Source organism: Accipiter gentilis, chromosome 4, assembly GCF_929443795.1.
Source record: "Accipiter gentilis chromosome 4, bAccGen1.1, whole genome shotgun sequence".
NCBI classification, from domain to species: domain Eukaryota; kingdom Metazoa; phylum Chordata; class Aves; order Accipitriformes; family Accipitridae; genus Astur; species Astur gentilis.
The window spans coordinates 32,045,113-32,065,999 of NC_064883.1; the positions used below are offsets into that span (position 1 = coordinate 32,045,113).

The window sequence follows — 20,887 nt, forward strand, 5'->3', positions numbered from 1 at the left end:
CATGAAATAGAAGATGAGCAAACATTCATGTCAGAGAAATAGGAATGCTTGACAGCAAAAAGGAACTGAACTTTCTCTAGCACTTGAAATATTCCTCACAACCTTCACCTTCTTCCCAAATACTTTTCTGCAGCAGAAAAAAATGTAAGTGTAAAGATTCCCGCGATTGAAAACAAAGAACAGACTTGAAGGATGTTATCACATTGAGATACTGATGCTGGGGTTGCAGTATGGAGTACAGTAATTTTTTTTAGAAGCGGATCAGCCAGTTTCTACAAGAGAAAATTTAAGATAATGATGAAAAAGTATGACTGATGAACATAAGAGAACTTCAGTCATCATTATGGGGAAGGAAAAGATGCAGAAAGTGTAAGAAAAATGAAATCCAGAAACAAAGGAAAAAAGAAAAGACAAGAAAAAAATGAAAGAAAAGGCCTCTGTGTCTCTGACAGAGAAAAGATAATGCTTGTGTGGGCTGTGTTGCATCTGGATTCATGGCACATTCTCCCACTCTTATGTTAATTTTTTTTTGCATAAATCAGAAGCAACTAATTAAAAAAGAAATATTTAATTCTGACATGTTCTTTGAACTGGTGTTCCATCTGGTTCTGTTTGAATAGTAAAATCTGCTGTAGTTGTAAAAATTGGCAAGCAGCACTCTGGTAAAGAGAAACAAAAGAGACTCAGTACAGCAGGTTAATACACTAGCATTTCAACTTGAGACATTTCCAGAATTCAGCAAACCAAATCGCTCCAGTATGGAAACTATAAAGATCAAATGTGAAAGAGAAATGCTGCGAGTGGGCCGGGAGAAGCACTGCCACTGGTACACATTAGCTCTGTGTGATATTTTTAGTGTAAGTCTTTGAAGGAGTTTGGTTTAAAAGCAAGGGCGATGCAATGCTCCCCTGAAATGGGCTCACTATATCGTGTGAAATGCATCCAGTGCACATGCGGTGATAGGGAACGATCCTTCTGCTAGTCATTTGCAAGCTCCACCTTAAGCATTCATGTGGTGCTCTGGTGTGACATGATCGTTATTCAGAAGACTCAGAAAATACCTTCTTCTTAATTTATTTTTCTTACTTGAAAACTACTTAAAACCTGAACACCAAGATACAATAAACTCTGATAACAAAGGGAGGAAAATGTAATCGTATTGGGATTCTATAGACTCTGGGATCTAAGTAATCAGCATCTTATGCCATTCGAACCCTCTCTGTAGCAATGAAGAGAAAGGCTGATTAACTCCCAGTGCTTTAGAAAAAGATTGTTTTACATCTTGCAGAAGCATATCTTGCTGTGAAATATTACTTCTTTAAAATGAAAACCTTTGCTTCGGCACTACATTAACTTGCAAATGGATAACCTAAGACATGTACAATGACTTGGTCAAAAAAGGAGGAATGTGAATGGCCCCTTTCTCCAGCTAAGATACTTAGGAACCCTTGCTGAGCAATAAATGAGTCAGGAACGTAATACTTTTAATTAACGTTTTCTGAATACTTATTTGTAATTTACATTTAATTTTAAACCTGAGCTTAATCCTCTGATCTGGAATGAAGACAACTATTTAGTGCAGTTTGAATGTAACCTTCCCCAGTTTGTGTTAGAAACTATAGAAAAGGGAAACTCTATAGCAATACTTGCAGAACCACTCTTTTCTGAGAGAAGGACATAATTGTAGGACTTTTTTTCCCCTAAGTGTACTGAGCAACTAATGCACAAATGGGAAACAAGTAATCCAAAGCTTCTCTATCAGACTGCTTCACATGCGAATAACTGGGCTTTGGGTGGAAAACACTGAATTTTGTCTATAAAGCTCTTCTGTTGCATTTTTTTGCCAGCTGCTGTCCTGTTAAAACTCAGGCAGAAGGGCTTGAGTTGTAATGCATTTTGGTATTTTGAATGTAAGTACAATATTACACATGCATAAACACAGAAATAACCTCTGCTTCTTCCTGTTTCACAGCATACCTATGCTAATTGGGTAGGAAGCTGTTAAGTGAGGGGATGATATATTACGCAGAATTAAACCTCTACTGTCTCAGATAGCACATGTTGATGGTGTAGATAGATCTGACTGTGCAATCACTGTGTTTGGAGTGAGTTCCCCTAAAATCACTGGAATTCGCTACACTTAGATATTTTTGAAAGTTCAGGCTTTGGGCTTTCTATAAAAAATAGCAACAAAATAAGGAAAAAGTGCTAGTGTCTAAGATTTAATATTTTTTAAGCCTAATTTCACTGGCAATTGCGATAGGTGTATAACCTGTGTCACATAGAAATATATGTATTTTCTTGTGATCAGCTTTCTCATCTTGGAAAATCGGCACAGTCTCTTTAAATCAGTCAGTCATCCACAGGAGTCTGCATTCACTTATTCTCTGTTAAATGGAACTGTCAGTTTTGTTGCACCAAAATTCGATTTTCTATTTCATACACATTGTGTATGATGATTTTAATTTACTACTGGGTCACCAAGCAAGTCACTGTTTTTTTAAAATATGAGTTTCTGCTACTTTCTAGAAAAATGTCAGGTAGCTGCAGTTAGGTGGTGTGGTGAGGGTACTGTAAATGTATGGTGAAAAACAAGAGATAAAGACTATACATGCAAAGATAATCTTGCTTTTTGCTTGGTATGTCCCTCATAGCTCTGAGGAAATGCACTGGTATAGATGAAATACTTCCAAGGTTGTGATTTGGAAGATCTGCTGCTGAGAGCGGTGCTCTTGTCCCGTGCTAGAAGAGGAAGGGGGACAGCAGAAGGGATGGTGGAGGCCAGTGACTACCGAGACAACTTCCCCCCCTGGTGCTAAAGCAAACCAGGGAGACTGGCTGCCCCCAGCTCTGCCCTTCTCTTAACAAAGCCCACTCAAACTCCAGCCGTGGGGATTTCACTTCTAGGGTTTCTTTGGCCACATAATGGTGCCAGGTTTGTGTATAACCCCACTCTGCCTCTCTAAAAGTTACTCTACCTCCAGCTATGTAAAGAGCAAAGCTTGATTTCTAAGTGCTGTGGCTTTTTAAAATAAACACAGGATGTATTTTCTTAGTTAAGCATATCATGAAAGGAGGGAACACTCCTATGGACAAGTTAATTTTTATGGCCTGATAAGAGCATTTAAAAATTATTCTGTGTTATGTCAGCCCTTCAGCCCATAGCTTGAATTTAATAATATTTGCAATGGAATAGCCTGCTCCTGTCTCTGTTAAGGCTGAAAGCCACCTTAGTCTATATCAAAATAATCTATAACCTAAATATGACCAGTTAAAATACGCCCTGGTTTTATATGTGATAGGACAAAATTATGTTTTCTGCAGCTTCAGAGGATCAACACCAGAAATTATTTTGGCCCAAAGTGTTCAACACAGGAGGCTGCAATGAAGAGAAAGACCAGACTACATAGGTACAGCTAGTTGGTGGAAGTTAGGGGTAAACAGTGCTTCTCTGATGAGAAGCCAGTTGTTCCTGAAAACAGAGGAACTGAACCTCAGCTTAATGTTTGGTCAACTGTGTGTTCTCTGCTAGTAGGTTTTGTTTATCAGACAGCTATGGAGTTTACTCTGATGCCTTTTTAAAGAGTTTTTTAAAACCTCAAAAGAAAACATTAGAGGTAAAGCAAAATGGAAGTACTTCCTTGTTGAAATGTACCTTTTTTTTTTTTTGGGGAAGAAGACAAATTGCTTTCTGAAGGCCAGGTATTTACCTCTTGGAAGAAATCTCATTTATCCTGCCACTTTACCTGTTTTGCTACTGCTGTGAAAATGTCACCTAATGGGCAGAACAGAATTAAGCTGGGACAGACAAGCAGGATGATACAAGAACAGGGGAGGCAAATAATAGCTCAGGAACAGAAAAACTGGAGCATGGATGCTGGGATGGGGAAGGGCCCATAGGACTCAAAATCTTCAGCTTCATACTACTGTGCAGGTGTGGAAAGAGTGAATAATAATGCACAATCGTCTCTGCAAAGCACTCAGCGGTACACCTATCATCTCCAACCAGGGGTCGGCCCCGTGAGAACAGAGACCTTTAGCTCAGTAACAACTCTGCTTATTATAACATGCCTCAGCTGTGCATTCCTACCCAGGGCTGTATTTCTAGCCACTACCCTCAGTCACTTAACTTCTAGCCTTGAGCTCTCCCTCACCTGCCGTTTGACACCTGCCTAGTCTTGTAGATTAATTTATTTCTGCTGGACTCAGAAAAATCTCCTTCTGAGATACCTTCCTTCACATCTGCAGCAAGTCCTGGCTGCGGTGGAGCAGATGTGTTGCAGCGCCTGGTAGCTGGGTGGGCGAGGCTGCCTCAGCCCCCATGGGGTCTGCAAGCCATCTGGGAGAGAGCTCCCCTACCAAGCAGAATGGCGCAAACAACTGATTTTTTGGCTTGATGGCAGTTTCAAAACCAGCAAACAATAACAAATGTTTTGAGCCAAGCCAAACACGTGAACCAAAAAAAAAAAAAAAAGAGAGAGAAGAATGATTTTGTACGGAGTTTTTAAAGTGGCTTTAATTTCTGTGAAAGAAAGTAGAAGAAAATGATGTTGTGATTTAAAGAAACCTGTAGTGTTTAGTTTAAAAACATATTCAAAGGTTTTAAATTCTTTCCCTCCTGGAACCAACTAGTGAAAGTGAGATAAATTTACAAAATTATTTTAGTAGATGCTGAATCAGTGCTTTTGCTGGACACATTTTTAATTCGCTATCTCAGCTCTAAATGGCCATCTGTCTTGCAGCCGTGGAGGGGATGTAGGGCTGGACTGGGAAGTGGATGCATAAGTAATTACAGAGTTATATACAAACTACTTGGATCTCCGCATAATGGTTCCCCTGAAAGAACTGCAACTATTATAATGATTAGGCTGGTAGTGGAGGCTCGGAGGGGCTCCGCTTCTGCTGCTCCTCCATATGTTGCGCGCAGGATCGCTTGAAGCCACGCTGGACTCCCCTCTGTATTAAGGCTGATGCTGAAACATGTCAGAGGGAGGTAGAGAGGATTTTCTTCTAAACTGCATTTTGCACCTGCACTTCTGGAGCAATAAGGCTGCCAATGGTTTTGCGCAGTTCTCTGAGCATCCCTTCAGCCTCCCCAGAGTGATAAATGTATGGCTGGGAACTTTCTGGTACTAAAATAGCTCTTAAAGCACTTTGAATAATCAAAAAAACCTTCATACTTTGTAGGGCCCTTTTATTTCTCCCTCTCCCTCTTGTCTAACTTCAGTACTTGCCTTTGTGAAACTCTACCATTTATTCCCATGTCACAGTAAATAAAGGTACGAATGTATCCTGCTGGGTCAATTAACCCTGGTTCTGCGCTGTGTCACAGTCTGTACCGGCTGTGATTTCCAGGAAGGAATATTCTTTTGTCATTCTTTGCCATGTGCAAAGTATGTTAAGACCATAAGATAACTGTAGCACTTTTCCACACAAAGCTAACTCTGCTTTTTGTAATTTCTGGAGTGCAGTTATGAACTGTAAAATGACGTGAACCAAATACATGACTTGTATTCTAAAGTGGTAGAGAAGACAAAGGACTGGCAGTTTTTGTGCTTTCATGTCAGTGTGCTCCCTAATGATGGGCAAGCCCAGCCACAAAGCCTCTGAACTTCAGCTCTCAGTCAGTCCTTCAAAGACTAGGAGAACTGGGAGGCTGAGGTTTCCCAGGTTTCATGTTATTCTATGCAGTAATATTATGCACTCCACTGCAACCTCCAAAAGAAACAGAAATAATAAGAATAAAAATAACAGGCATTGTTGACTTGCACTTCCTTGAGCTTTCATGTGAAAAACTTAGATAAGCTTGCTCAGTAAAGTCAACCTAAACAGCTGCCTGATGTAAGAATAAACCTGTTAATGAAACAAATGTGTTGTGCAGCGACATATATAAATACTGACTATATTTTTAAGTGAATACCTGATAAGGAAATAAGCTATGACACAGATGAAAGGTCAAGACACCAAATGATGAACTGCAATTATTTTCAGAAGTGCTACAGGAATAAATCTGTACTAATCTATATACCAGTTCAAATCAGCGATGCATGCTCCTGGGTTTCTCTTACAAAGGAGCAAATAATGAAGAACGTAGGTTACCGCAAATGTAAAGGAATGAAGACAAATGTGGAAGGAAAATTCCACCTCAGAGGTCCCTCTCACTCTGGCGAAGTAGTGTATACATAGAAGTGTTTTAAATCAATGGAAGTATATTTTCCTTGCACGGGAGAGTTAGTGTTAAATAAACAACTGATATTTCAATCAGTGGAGGCGAGGGGGATCTCCCAGGTTGCTTTTTGAGGAGGCCTATTCTTACCTCTCTCTGGCCTTTCTCCAGATCCCTAAATGTTGCAAGATGCAGAGGAAGAATTTTGCACCAGACCAGTTGATATTCCTAGGGCTGACCGGTCTAGGGGTCTAGAAAATTACTCTGCAAGAGTCGTCGGTGCCGAACGGATGGCTGGGGGACGAGGTGGAGGCAGGCGGGCAGAGGCCAGAGGGAGCGACCAGAGCTGCTCCCTGTCCCAACCTCTGACTCTGTCCGTTTCCACATCATACCAGATCTGTGCCCTGCTGAGAAACCCGGCAACACAAATTTGGGCTAGATTAGCCATTTATGTCATATTAGCCAGAACACACAATAGGGAGTTCACCTTAGTGTACGGCCTTATGTCAGCTGCAGAATGACAGATAATACCCAATGCAGAGTATAATGTCTATTTACGTTAACCTCCTGTTAACCTTTTTTGAACAAATTTGAACTGGCAGAGTGTGTTTATACCAGAGTAGTGCTTTTTGGTTTATGGCTGCAAAGTTTTGATCTGATACTAGGGTTCTTAAAGCTGGATTTATAGTTTTGTGCAACCCCAGACATAATATGAACTGAAGATCTTGTGCTACTCAACCGCAGACATAATATGAACTGAAGATCTTGTGCTACTAACAAACATGCTTTGCTTTCTGGGCAAGCTGGAGGTCTAGCCCGGAGTTACAGGATGAGAGAAAAATTGTGCCACCCAGAAAGAATCACCCAGCTTGGCGGGAGTGTACAGATTTGTGTTATATGCATTAGAAGAAACGTTTTGATAGAAAACATACAGAATCTGCAGTAAAAGTACCCAGAAGGTGTTGCTCCTTGCGGGTTTGAAAACTCACGCCATTATAAGGATTGATGATAGCACAGGTTCCCAGTGACCCTGGTAATAGGCAATCAGTCTCCCTTCAAAACCACACACACGTGGGTCTCAAGTGTCTTTAGCTGACGGCTCCTATCCGGCCGGGCGCTCCTCCTGGAGCTTCCCTCGCTCCTGCGCTGCCCTGGGGGTCTGCCGGCTGTGACCCACTGGGTCGCCCCGGAGGTGCCAGGGCTTGCTATGCACAGCGGCCCGTGGCTTCTGCTCAAGGGTTTCGCAAATAAGATGCAAAATGTTCCCTAAATACAAAGATTTCGCATGTTACTTTTTCAGATGAGTGTAAACCTAACTGCCGTTCTTAAATGCAGACGTTAAATCTACTCTGTAAAAACACAATTACTGCTGCCACGGCAGAAATCAGTTGTCCCTTTTGAAGGAATGCCTTGAAAATGCAATCATAAAATCCCTGCATGTTATGGATTTCATTAACATTGTACTCCCCTAGGATTCCCAATTGCACAATAACAGGAGTTCTTTAAATTTTAAATACCACAGACAGGAACAGTTTCACTGAAACCAGATGTGAAACCCTCACACTGGCCTTCTTACTGGTTCTAAGTACTGAAACTGGCTGGTAATTGATACCTATTAACATGTTTGTTGTTCAGATTACAGAAATGGAAACACTATACTATTTTTCCTGTGAAAGGATACGTTAATGAGGGACAATGACTTACGTTGCAATGGCAGTTCCCTGCTCTTGATTAGATTAAAGGCCTGTTTTTATTTTTTATTTTAAATTATGCTATTTCACACTGAAGGGCAATCGAGTGTGTGAAATGTAAGTGTAATAAACAAGTAGGCTGAGCTTAAGGTTGAGGAGCTAATAACATCCCATATGACAATAAACTAACTTCATGCTTATTTTTGGCAGGTCTTGCCTCATGCATATCTTTATTCCATTCGTATTAGAAAATCCACAGACTTCATTAATGCGTTTTTAAAAAAGAAATTCAATCTGGAGTGACTCTGTTTCTGATTATAGAGTCACTCCAAAATCTCAAGCTAGTTGAGCAATTTTCAAAAGTGTGTTTGAGGGTAAAAATAAAATGGAGATAGTACTGTGCAGACTTATGGTGTGACTGTGCTATGGATATTTTGAATCTAAGCTTCGACATTTATTTCCAAACAATTAAGGAAAGGAACGAACAGGCAACTTTCACTTAGCAGAGCCTGGCAAGCAGGTGGCATTCAGATGAACTCAGGAGTTAGTACCTTGTCAGCCACAAAGGAGCAATCTAGTTTTTTCACCAAAGAATGGGTTCCACATCCACAGATGGAATTCGTGCAAATCCATTACTAACAACAAGCCAACACTATTTTCTTAATTCTTTTCAGCGAAAAGGTCCGAAAGACGTCAACACCTCAATGGAGACAATCATATCGCATGCCCTCTAGACGTCCTCTATAGATACCAATCTCCCTTTGCTGATACTTAACTGAGGTTTTCTGTTTCTTTTGTTTTAGCAAAAACATTAACCTTGAAAGGAGGGGTAAAAGGAAAGGAAAGGAGAACTATAATATTTCCTCTCTATAAAAAAAATGATACACTAAGGAAATTAGTATTTGGAGCTGAATTTTCAAGCTGCTTTGCCCATGTATGGATTGTACATATCTCATATATATGATGTAGTTGCATATGGATATTAGCAGTTTGAAGGCAGACATCGCTACTTAACCGGCTGCAGTGTGTGTGCAGGTATGGAAACCTGCAATTGTGAAAAGATTAATGAATACTGATATACACAAAATCTTTATCTCTCAGACAAGGGCACATAGGCAGAAATTTTCACTTTGAAAGTTCCAAGTTCAGCATTGCTGTATCCTTCAGACTGTTTTTTGCTGTTGAATATTTTCTAGAGTTCTTGCTCTGTACAACAAAAATCCATTTACACCGTACTGCTCAAAAGCAAATACTTCACATGACTAGTTTACAATAGCATACAAACCAAAACAGAACAAAGTGACCTCAGTCCTTCTTATACAATGTCTTCCTCCTTTTATAAAATATTATGATTTTTTTTCAGCGAGTAATTTCAGAGTATTTTATTAGTTGCATGTCCTTGGTCGTTTGTCTGTAAACTCTTACGGAGATGAACATCTGTTCCTGGGGATATTTGTACAGAGGAAACGTGGGATTTCAATATTTTATCCAGATACAAACTTGCAACGTGTGCTTACTGCCAGTGGCATGGAGCCTTTGTAGAAGATGGCAGTTCACACGTGCAAGGACCCTGCTATTGAAGTGCCTGATGGTCTGAAGTGCTTAGCACCCATCTCACGATTGTCAACTAAGTTTAACAGGAAAGCGTTTAGAACACATTTGGAAGTCTGAATTAACAACGTTAGTATGGAATTAAACCATAATAAAGAAGAATTAATATCCTCCTAATACAAATGGAACCAAAGATGAGTTAAACCGTTGTACCTTGTGAAAAGCCAGGGGATGGCATACTCAATGTCCAGCCTAGCTTGGTTGCTTCTGCTACGTAGGTTGAGTGGTAGAAATGATTAACAGCTCCTCTGCGACACGTGTTAAGCACACCTATTGAATGCAACGAATCTTCAAGCAAGACTTGGTAGGCTCAGTCTTGCAAACAAGCCCCAGCTCTGCAGCGAAGGCTGCTACAGACTAGTTGCTCTGTCATGAAGTCTGCCTTGGGGGTGCCCGTGCCTCCGCAGGGGCCCTGGGCAGTGGAGGAGATACACCAGGCCAGGGCTGCTCAGGGAAAAGGTTCCAAACCGGGGGCTGGGTGAAGTAGGTGAGAGCTGTGGCATGAGCGTGAGCAGTACAGCATCCAAATAACCACCAACTTCTTGGCTGATGTGGTAGCTGGAGGCAGTGTAAAGATGCTAAAAGTTATGCTCAGTGGCTTATGGCAGAAGGCAAAGGAGGCTGAGAAATTCATGGGCAGGAGGCCTGAGCTGTTTTAAGCATAAACCCCAGAGTAGCTTGGATTCTGTTATGTGTTTATTATTAAGAAAGTTAATGGTTAAAAAAAGTCCTTTGAAACTTTTTCTCAGAAAGATCTAGTTCTAAGTGAAAGGATTAAGCTCTCTCTATATATGTATGTAGTCATCATAACTTAATAAAGTTAATAAGCACACACAACACATGAATGAGATTTGACTAGCTCTCTTGTTTTGATTATGCAGTCATAAATGCATAAGTGACAGCAGAAAAGAAGGAAATAATGAAAAAGTGGCAGCCCTCTGACCAGATGAAACACATGGAATTTGATTCTGATGCATTCCACCCCTTTTCCATGTGCATTCCATGGATTGCAAGTGGCAATGATTAATAACAAGCTTTGCACTTAGATAAGGCTGGGGAGATTTTAGCATTTATTCCTAAGTAAGGAAAAAGGATCAACAGATTTTTTTTGCCGCTCTGAAGTCTGGTTAGGTCCATCACACATGATTACCAAGTTTCCAAGAGCTCAGGATGTGTAGGGGCCCCTAAGCAGGACACCTGAGAGTCCCATTGTGTGCCAAGGATCAGAAATGAAAGATTTCCCCCTCTTTCTTCCCTTCACTAACTGCTACTCAACATATTTTTAAGCATTCTTGCAGACAGCAAACCTCACAGGAAACACCAATGTGAACATTTGTATGGACGGCCAATAAGGCATTGTTTTTATATGTCAGTTAGTAATTTCTTATAGAAAACAACAGAAGCAGGGGGAATCTTTCAAATATATGAACAAGTTTTCAATATTAGTAATATTGATCTAATATGTGGAAGTAATATTGATCTAATACGCGCAAGCCTTTCTCTTAGCTTTTGCCAACAGAAATAGAATCTAGGTTACAACTAGGAAGTGTAAGTCAACCGACAATTAAGATAAATCAGTGTTTTTTTCACCTAATGATATTAATACTTGCCTGCTAGTATAGGTTATTTGTATACAGGAATTCATGTGAATAATTATAACCTGCTCAGGAAACATGCACCATTAAGCTATGGACCTGATAACAAATAGCAAGCAACAAGCCCAAGTAGACTGACTGACCTCAAGGAGTCTCTTTGTGGCAACAAATGTTTGCGCGATTTCTCCTGTATTAACAGAGCAAAGCTGAGGCAGCCAATTTTGCTAATGAATGTTGTGTTTAAGGATGTGGAAGAATAGCCACTAGACAGAGACCACTGAACTTATTTCATGTGTGACATTCTAGAATGGACATAGGTCTTCTGAGGTGAAATCTGAGTGCGTGAAAACACCATGCTGTATTAATGCTTAACTGTAATCAGCTAGAGACATAGCACATGCTCAGTTTACTGGGACATTCCACTTTAAGTGCATGTTAAACTAATATTGACTTTTCCACTAAACCAAAATCTCTGTTATTTGTGCCCAGAAGACTAAAAAAACAATAGACGTGGGAAGCAGAAGAATTAATCTTCCTGACCTTTTCTTTTTTTATACCTTTGGGAGTCAGTCTTTTTTTGTGTGCCTAATAGGGAATGTGAGCTATTCACTTGCAGTGATTCGTAGATTATGTAGAAGTACTTTACTGTGGGTTTTTTTTTTCTTTCTTTTGCATTCTCCACATTCAATAAACTCCACAGAGTATTATTAATAATATCTCTAAAACATTATCTTTTTACCTGTATCCATTCTCTGATAGAATCTTCCCCTGGCGTCCATCCATTCTCAGGGTAATTTAGCCGGGACCTTTCTGAAGACCAGATAGCACTGTACTGGGAGGACACAGTGATTTGATCAGAGTGAATTTCTCCTGACTCCATGCCCAGTGGTTCCATGCACTGGAAATCTGAAGAAAAATAAATTACCATCATTATTACGGTCAGCTTTTTGATTTAGACTTTGAATAATAAGAACGTTTTCCTGCTTTGAATATGAATATCTAAAGAATTTATTTTTATGTGACTTTGAATTCTTTAGCAACTTTAAGTGAGGCGGTACTGGGCTTATGGTGTCAGTCTTAATACTGTCATTTGAGTTGCCATGGCAATTCCTGCAATAATAATGCTATACAAATATTTTTAGCCCAGCATTGTAGCCATTTCAATATAGGACAATAGAATTCTCTTTTCTAGGGTAGCACAGGCACTTCTGTGGATTCATAATATAAAACAACGTATGTTCAACTCATAATTATGCACAAAGCCAGGAAAGACAAACCAGATGACTGTATAAAATAATTTTATTTTAAAACTATTTACTCCAGTACAAAAAGTATAAAATGTTTTAAAAACATTATTAAAAATCTAGGCATCCTCTTTGCATCCTGGACACTGGAAAGAAAAAGATCGACAAAATTTGAATCCAGGCCAAAAGATTATTGACCTAAGGGAATTACCACCTCTTCCATAACGTGCTGTATTTTAAATGAGTTGATCATCTCCATTCAATCTCTTTTTGTTGACACAAAAATTACCTAGGTAATTTACAATCAATTGACGCCCTAGTCACTATATTGAGTTCAAAGCATGATAGGACATGGAGACTAAATTCTTCCTTCACTCTTCAAAAATAAAGGCTCCAACCCCCACCAAAGCAAGAGAGGCCAGTGGCTTTAGAGGGATCCTCACACCCCGATGCTCATGCATCCCCCTGTCAGAAGTTTACCAACCCCATTGCAAGGGCAGGAGAAAATAACATGTGCTTATGGTTCTGTGCAGGGACTTCATAGTATATAAATATAATTCATTCCTTCATTAGCAGTTTAAATTAAAATACCGGTGTGTGAAGTGGAGGCCCTGACATATGAGTACACACTCCTTTTTATCATACCTTCTCTGGAGCTGACGTATCTCTAACAGAGGGGTGGGTCCTGAGCTTTTAATAAGCAAAGTTCTGATTTTTCAATGAAAATTAAAATATTCTGAAAAAAAAAAGTTTAAATCTTTTATCTTAGATCCAGAAACTTCTGTTCAGAAATGCTCTCACAGTACCTCACAGGAGTTGTAGTTAGGGTGCCCATAACTGAATTATCAAACTTGCTGCCAAACTGCATTTCCTGCAGTGTACCACCCTTTCCCCCATTTCTGTGCTGCTTCAACTTATTAGGGGCCTTGAGTGAAGTACTGAAGCTGAACTACATTAGGGTAAGACTCAAAGTAAATTAACTTCTGCTTGGAATCAGAAGGAGAGCCCTAAGCCACTACAAAGAATGCAAGACATGGTAGGTGGGAGTCATATTAAAATATCTAAAAAGTAGGTATCCAGTTTGATCTAGACATGCGGGCTTTCCCTGTGGTCTGCTGAGAGGGACAAGTACCTCCTGGGAGCATCTTACATGGCTGAGATATGGAGGCTGAGTTGTCTTCTGGAGGGGACGCTCCCTGTACTGAAAACACAAAGAGCAAGGGTGGCGGAAATTAAACGAGAAGAATCACTCTTCTGTCTAGGCCTGAATCATAGAAAATGTTTCCTCTTATCATCCAAAAGGGTTTTCACACACACTAACTTTTCCTGTTCTGTTGCCCTGTGTTTAAAAGAGCCGAAGACATCCCAGCATAGCAGATATTATTAATTCTGGCTCCAGTGTGATGATGCCTCTACAGCCCAGGTAGAGATGACTGTGGAGGAGATGAACGTGGGGACCCAAGTTGCCTGTGCTAGCTAATGACGGGGCAGGAACAGCACCTACATAAGGAGAAGCCAAACTAGCTGGAGATACAGTCTGACAGAGACAGAGGAGAGTGCTTCCCATCCACAGAGGCTGGGTACATGCCATTCCCTCTTACTGGTTACGCATGTACAAGAAAGCTATTAAAGAGTCAAGGGTAGGAAGAGAGATTGGGAGTAATGGAGATAATTTCAGTTTACTCTTTTTTTGGTTGTTGTTCCTTCTAAAGAAGTACATCAAATCTGGATAAATCTGCTCAAAACTCAATAACTTGCGGAAAGGAGAGAGAGTATGATTTAAAGTGTGTGTTTTATCATTGTGGAAAGCAAGGAAATCTGCAAGGACATGGTGTAACACAGCCTGTTATTTTCCTGCATCTCCCTCACTTCATTTCATTCTCCATCCAAAGGGTAAGCATGAAAATGAGGCAACTGGGAAAAAAATATGAGATGGAGAACAAAGCTTAGATAGCTTATGAAATGGTTTAACAAGAGCACATGTATTAAATGGGTTCTTTTTATTCAACAAATCGATCATCAAAGCTTATTCCATGTAATAAAAGAAGGCTTGGGATAGTGCATTCATTGTTCATGTTTCATTGTTTTAATGCAAGTGTTCAATTGCTCTGTATTCCTGCGTTTCCTTGGTCAGCACAGTTTTTCACAATAATTACCCGAACTTCCTGGCAATAATGTGGAATAAAACTGTAAGGAGAATTCTGTTTCTTGCACTGCTTTTCAAAGGGCAGCTGTTCTTTAAAAAAAAAAAAAAAAAGAAAAAAAGAAAAAAGCAAGACAGAACCAACCCTTCCCCACCATCTTATTTATTTAAGGTTTCTTTAAAGTTTTATGCAACACCTGGTGTGCAAGAAGACATAACAGAGAATATTTTCCAAGAAGCTCTGCAGTATAGATAAATACTGACCTTCTGATACACTGCTCTGCGACACGCTGTAGTTTGCTGAGAATCCCTCTTTTGCTATTGCACTGTCAGTGTAAAATACCATTGAAAGGATCCCTGTTGAAGACCGGACACGTCCTGGGTTGTTCTGCCCACAATAACGCCCTATGTGCGGGCCAACTGCAAAGAGACAGGATATAATAGTCAACTACCAGTTCTACTACAACAATAGATGCCACTACAATAGCCTTCTGAAGAGAGTCCCTCAGCAGCAAATAGTGAACCTCTACAACAGTTCAAAATCACAATCTCATCAATAACTTAGCGGTGAACAATAAATTGCTTATCCTACGCCAGTAATCCTACTTCTAAAATGTTCCAGATAACACTCCATAAACCTCTGAAAATGTAAAGAACCAGGATTTTAAAAAGTGTCCTTTAAAGTGTGTAGAGAGGGCAACAATGCACAAAATTATATGTACAAAACACCAGAAGTATTTTCCAAAGTGTGACTGAAGCACCTATTTTATGACAAGGACGTCTGAATGGCCTGATTTGCTGATGCAGTCTACAAGATGCACTGGGATTAGAAGTTCAGACAACACCTTCCAGGTTTTAAGCTCAATACTGCAAGTAATCTGTTAATTTTATAGTGAATTTAGAAAAACATTTTTGCACTCATGTTGAGACTATGACCAATGACTCTTTAGGCCCTCCTATTTAGCCTTTCAACACACCCTCACAGATCTTTTGCCCATATGCTTGATATTAAAGAATACTGTAAAAGAATTCAAGAGGAATATCTTAATCCTTTCAAAAGAGCAAGGATTTCTTAAGTATATCTCCAGTCACAGAACACACACACATACACACATACATGATCTCTCTCAGTGTTAATAATGTATAAACCAATTCCTGATATTTTTCTGGATTTCCTGTGCAGTGAGATAATCTTTTTCGTTAATTAAGCTACTCAATTTGCAACCAACATATGTGGCCTTCTAGCACTTGAGCATTCCCTACAGATAGGTCCCTAGGTTGTTGAATAGCGGTATGTCTGTGCTTACAAACAATATGAAAAGATAATGCTGAAACCCATCCATGGAGTCAATCATGAAAATAATCATAAGATGTCATTCTAATGGTTACACCACTGGCTTTCCAGGATTAAATTAACACCTTGTCATTTCTCTAGGAAGTCCATTTCACTTTCAGTTTAAAATAGAATATGTTTATATATCCTAATTATTCACAGTTCAAAGAAAATCCTTAGCTAACATAATTTTGTAGTCATTTATTGGCATTTTCCAGCAAGTAAAACAGTTCCAGCTTGGAATAACTTTATTATGTAAGCTACACATTTCTGTAAGGCCCTAGAGTTGCCAGAAAAACGGGGCTCAGATGTTATAGCTCTTGCTGCCAGCATGTGCTTTTCTATCCATATTCTAGCCATAGTTAGTCTTCAGTTGCCTTGGCAATCCCATGGCATTTAAAATACCTGCCAGTTCAGCCCCTTTCCACCAGGATTGTTCAATGCATTATTGATAGAATGAAACACCCTATAGAGGATATGAGTTGAATTCTTCCTCATACTAGAAAACATTAAAGCTTTACAGTTTTATTATTTGGAGTGAGAAAGTTGTTTTAGACTGTTACTATTAGTGGCTTTTTAAAACCACAAAATAATGCCCCCACTCCAAATGCTGCAGATTTGGTGGTGGTATTTTTTTTTTTTTTTTTTTTTTGCTTTTGCATTTTCTATGTGCAAACAGCTCTGATCCTGCTCTTTCCCATGATGGCTTTCAACATTATAGCTGTTGATGCTGCTCTGAACTGCAAGAAAATAAGGAGGATAAGGCCACCATGTTATGGCACTCTGAGCCTCCCTCCTCCCATTTCCTGTAGGGAAGCCTCTTTGAAATGACAAACAGAAGAGAACTTTGTTTAAAGCAGACAGGCTTTAAGATTCCCCATGACTCACTGGTTTATAATTTTTAAGACATATTTAGTGATTCTGCATTTCAGTCTTCTACAGATTGGCCCTGCTGTCACAGTACTGTTCCCTTTGCTAGCTATGTAGATGCAAGAGCCAAAAACTTGCAGAATATGACAAAGAGGTATTGAATTCTTTTGCACAACATGTAAACCTTAGCCTACTGAGCTAATATGGTATAGATCTAAGCAGAGCTGGATGAAATAGAGATACTTATTCTTCTTACATAAATAGCTAACATAAAGTTCTCCTTTTTTCCATTCAAGTCTTGAAAACTGTTGAACGACAATAAATTATCAAATGTTTCAGGTGTCACCACATTAAATAAATGCTGTGTGGGGAACACCATCTGAGCAATCATTCAGGGGATGATACTGCTGTCTGCTTAGGTAGACGATGCTACTGCTTTTTTTTTTTGCCATCTTCCTGACCCTTCCTTACGAACCGAGATGGGCTTTCATAATAGACCATATACAGTTCCAAATGGGAATTTTAGGGCGGCAGGTGCTGAAAAGTCATTAGGCCCAGAAAGCTCTTTGCAACCTCTACCTGTAGACCATCATGTTGCTTTGTCAGCATCCTCCAGGAAGGCTGACTCCAAATATAAGTCACTTGGAAATGTCCTCAGTGAAGGACACTTCTACATTACCCACTGAACAAAGACATTTCAGTGAGCCAGCTACTTCATTTGACTGCCCATGCTGTAGCTATTTCTGAGACCTTGGCTCCTCTTTCTACTGGCATAGTATGATATAGTGGAAAACTGGGTAACTTTCAGGTTAAAAGATGGAGGGGCAACTAAGAAACCTGTTTTGCGAGCTTTTCCCAAAATGCAGAATCTAATTTTAGAACTTGAATAAATCCTTGATTATTCTTAATATGTATGTTTGAAGGTTTACAGATCTGAGTGCGGAACATGTAGAATATGGCTGGTGATTTAAGACTAAATAGAAACCTTATCCTTATTAAATCTTTTCTTTTCTAGTGTTTGCCCTTCTGGACAAAGATTATCTGATTCAGGAAATTTTGAGACTTTTTGAAATACACATTTGCCCATCCAGTTGAAATCTTAGCTTTTGGAATTCAGTTTAAAAAACCCAAAACACAAGCAAGGAAATATGGTATATCAGACTTCTAAAATATTAAAAGAAATGTCATGTTAACTAGCCATTTTACTGAATTTTAAAGCTGGTCTTTAAAAATATGCTGGTGTGCTGTGGACAGTATTTTCACAGCAGTATGATTGCTATTGACAAAACATTTGCACACAATTTAGGATGCTAAAGAGAAAAGAACAGAAAAATGAATCCCATCCTCACAGTCCACTATTAACCTACACTAAGCTTGTGTATGCTCTTGTGTCTTAATAGCTTCTCACAAGAGTGTAGAAAGCAACCACAACAGAGGAGAAACACATAGATTAATAGCAACCTTCATTTGCACTGATGTTAAAGAGTGAAGTAAAGCATTTTGTTTTGCTCTGTAATTCAGTGGAAGCTCTTGTGGTATTGACCGAAGCAGCAATGCTTAGCCTGTGGTTCTCAAGCCATACGTAAACTTTTTTAAATTACTTTTGAGCCCCTAGTAGACAGTCTATAGAGCTTCAAAGAGAGCAGCATGATGAATACGTGCAATTCATCACTTAAGCTAGTCCTTGTTTTGAGTGGGCTATTTTTCTTCAAAATCATCAATGGACTTTTCTCAGCTGAGGCAGGCTGAGGTATATTTGTGCCTTGGGCAAAGATATTTTTGGAGTCTAGTTTATTCATGCAAAATCACATATTTCTATTCTGTGATCTACTCACTCTCCTGCTCTAACTCTACCTGTTATCTCCTTCAAACCATGGTCCATTTTCTGCACAATATTTGTAATGTACACCTCTAGTTCCTGAATATTCTCCAACAGGTTTTGTTTCACTTATTGCTTTGTTTTAAAGAGACCAAAGGGTGCCCTTGGCATGCAGTTATGCAGAAACAAAATGCCAGGTTTGAGGCATTCCTGAATGCCTACCATTCCCCTCCTGAACCAGCAAAACACTTACACCAGTGTTTAACTTCAGATCCGTAAGTGTCCTTGGTGAATTCTTTTTGAAGTCAATCTAACTGCTCACATGCTTCAAGGATAAGCACATGTTTTGCAGAATCAAGACACAAGTACTCAGCACTTGCCAGATTCAATCCACTAAAAGGACAAGCAGGTAGGCTGAGGGCTCCATGATTGTGACAGAGCATTTCACGATTAACGTCTTTGTGAATGACTGTTACAGTTGCTGGCAAATTGTCTAACAGAAAATTGTTTTCCATCAGAAAAAGCGGCAATTACATAGAAGGAAAATGTAAATGGAAGCATACTGATTTTGACATATCCTTTTAAACATCATTGTGCAAATTTGTTTAAGAGAACATTTCTCTTTTTGTTTTGCTTTTTTGAGGAAGTAAGGAAAAAAAAAATCACAACTGTAGAAAACAGCATATTCGTTTCCTGCTGATCTCTAGTGACTATGGCTGATCAAATTCTACAGTGAAAACATTTTCCACTTATGTTGGGTTTCATCTGCTCTAACTTAGGTATCTAAAGTTTCCATCTGAGTTAGTGATCCATAGCTCCGAGTACAGTCAATGAGATTAGAATCTCCAGAGGTCCATTAACTGCACCCTAAAGTAGGTGTCTGCGACAGATCAGAGTGGGGTGCTGTTCCCTGCTGAGAACAGAGGGACTGACAGTGCCTGGCTCAAATGTTGACGCCTGGTTTCCAGAGTTGGGTGAGGGCAGCATATTCAGGGGGCTGTCCATCTAATTCTGCCCTGGTTGCAGCCACAACTATTTTCCATCGAACTGTTCTCTGTGTCCTATTAAAGAACTGCCATCATGCTGGTGAACCACAGCTGTGTTGCTGTGGAGCAAGGGATTTGAACTGAAGGATATGCATTTTTTCTAAACATCTAAAAAATCCTTCCACTTCATGTTTATGAGTGCGGTGCAATGGTGGCTTTAACCTCTAACACTACTGGGCATGTGAGCAGCAATGCAGTGTAACAAAGCAAAATAGCTTCCTTTTTTACAGCTATGTCTATATCACTAAGTAGAGCAGGCCAGGGACCAGCCTCTGGACCTGCAGCCAGTGGTCAGGGACTGTTCTGGGACCAGACTAACAGTGTGACACACCTCGCTCCCATAGGGCTCTTCCCTCTGAAGCAAGATGGCCGTGTCCAATGTGCCTCTCGGGAATGACCTCTGGCTTTCGCTGTCCTCCAAACCCCGCTTAGGAGTTGCTTGGGAAAGGGCAAACCAACGTGGGCTAAAATAGTGTGAGGGAGTATGCCAGCAATTAAGTACACACAAGCATTCCTTGGCCCTGTTGTAGTTAATAGTGTAGATGTAGCTTTAGAATATTTTTTCACGGACTAAAGGGAAATAGACAAATGGCTGAAAGACTCACCCTGGGTGAGCCTCCCTTCATGAAAGGCAACCATACTGTCTAATATTTTTCAAAAATTAACTACGTCCATGTGGATGCAAGTTAGATTTATTTTGCCTTCCTTTCTCTCTCTTTTTTTTCCCCTTCCTCTTTTCCCCCACAAGATTATCTGGATACTCTCTTTTTGATATCTAGAAACTTTTAATTTCTATCTTCAGTTTATGGCCAGGTCATACCAGTGGTTTCCTGTGTCAGCTTTGCTCTCTGGTTGAAATAATTCTTCTCCCTCCCAGGCACTCATCCTGTGATGCATTTATAGAGAAGCAATCACATTCTCTCTGCCTTTCTAGTGTTAAGTTAACCAAGAGAGACTGACTGCCGGCTAAGGATCGTCCTACAGTGAAATGATGCACCAAACATTTCCCTACAACTGCCGCAACCTCCAACAGTTTGTATCTAAGAAAACATTTCTTTCTAGTCTACAAATTCAGTTGAATATTTACAAACATGTAAACACTCTTATTGGATGTCAGGATCATTTTGGGTTTAGGCAGTTTGTGAGGGAATTGGAAGGCTGATAATGCCTGTTGTTAATTGCTCTTCAGTATGGCTCAGTCACTTTCTTGAACCAGGAAATTACCGCTTTGAAACCCTCTGACACTAACAATAATGCATTTCTTTTTGGTAATATTACACATAAATTGATGGATTGGATCATCTTTTCACATGTCAGTTTGAATGCAAGTTCTACAGGAATTTAGCTGGGACAGATTTGGCCTATGTAC

At 39.7% G+C, this 20,887-nt stretch overlaps 1 protein-coding gene across 3 annotated transcripts in view; it reads right to left on the reverse strand.

The window, feature by feature from the left end:
* NRP1 (neuropilin 1) overlaps positions 1–20,887 on the reverse strand; it is a 117,100-nt gene that overhangs the window by 41,413 nt on the left and 54,800 nt on the right. For all 3 annotated transcript variants that reach the window (XM_049798102.1, XM_049798103.1, XM_049798100.1), the window contains exons 6-7: positions 14,715–14,870; positions 11,803–11,969 (exon numbers count right to left, since the gene is read on the reverse strand). In XM_049798102.1, coding sequence (XP_049654059.1) covers positions 11,803–11,969; positions 14,715–14,870 — 323 coding nt within the window. The remainder of the gene's footprint in view (positions 1–11,802; positions 11,970–14,714; positions 14,871–20,887) is intronic.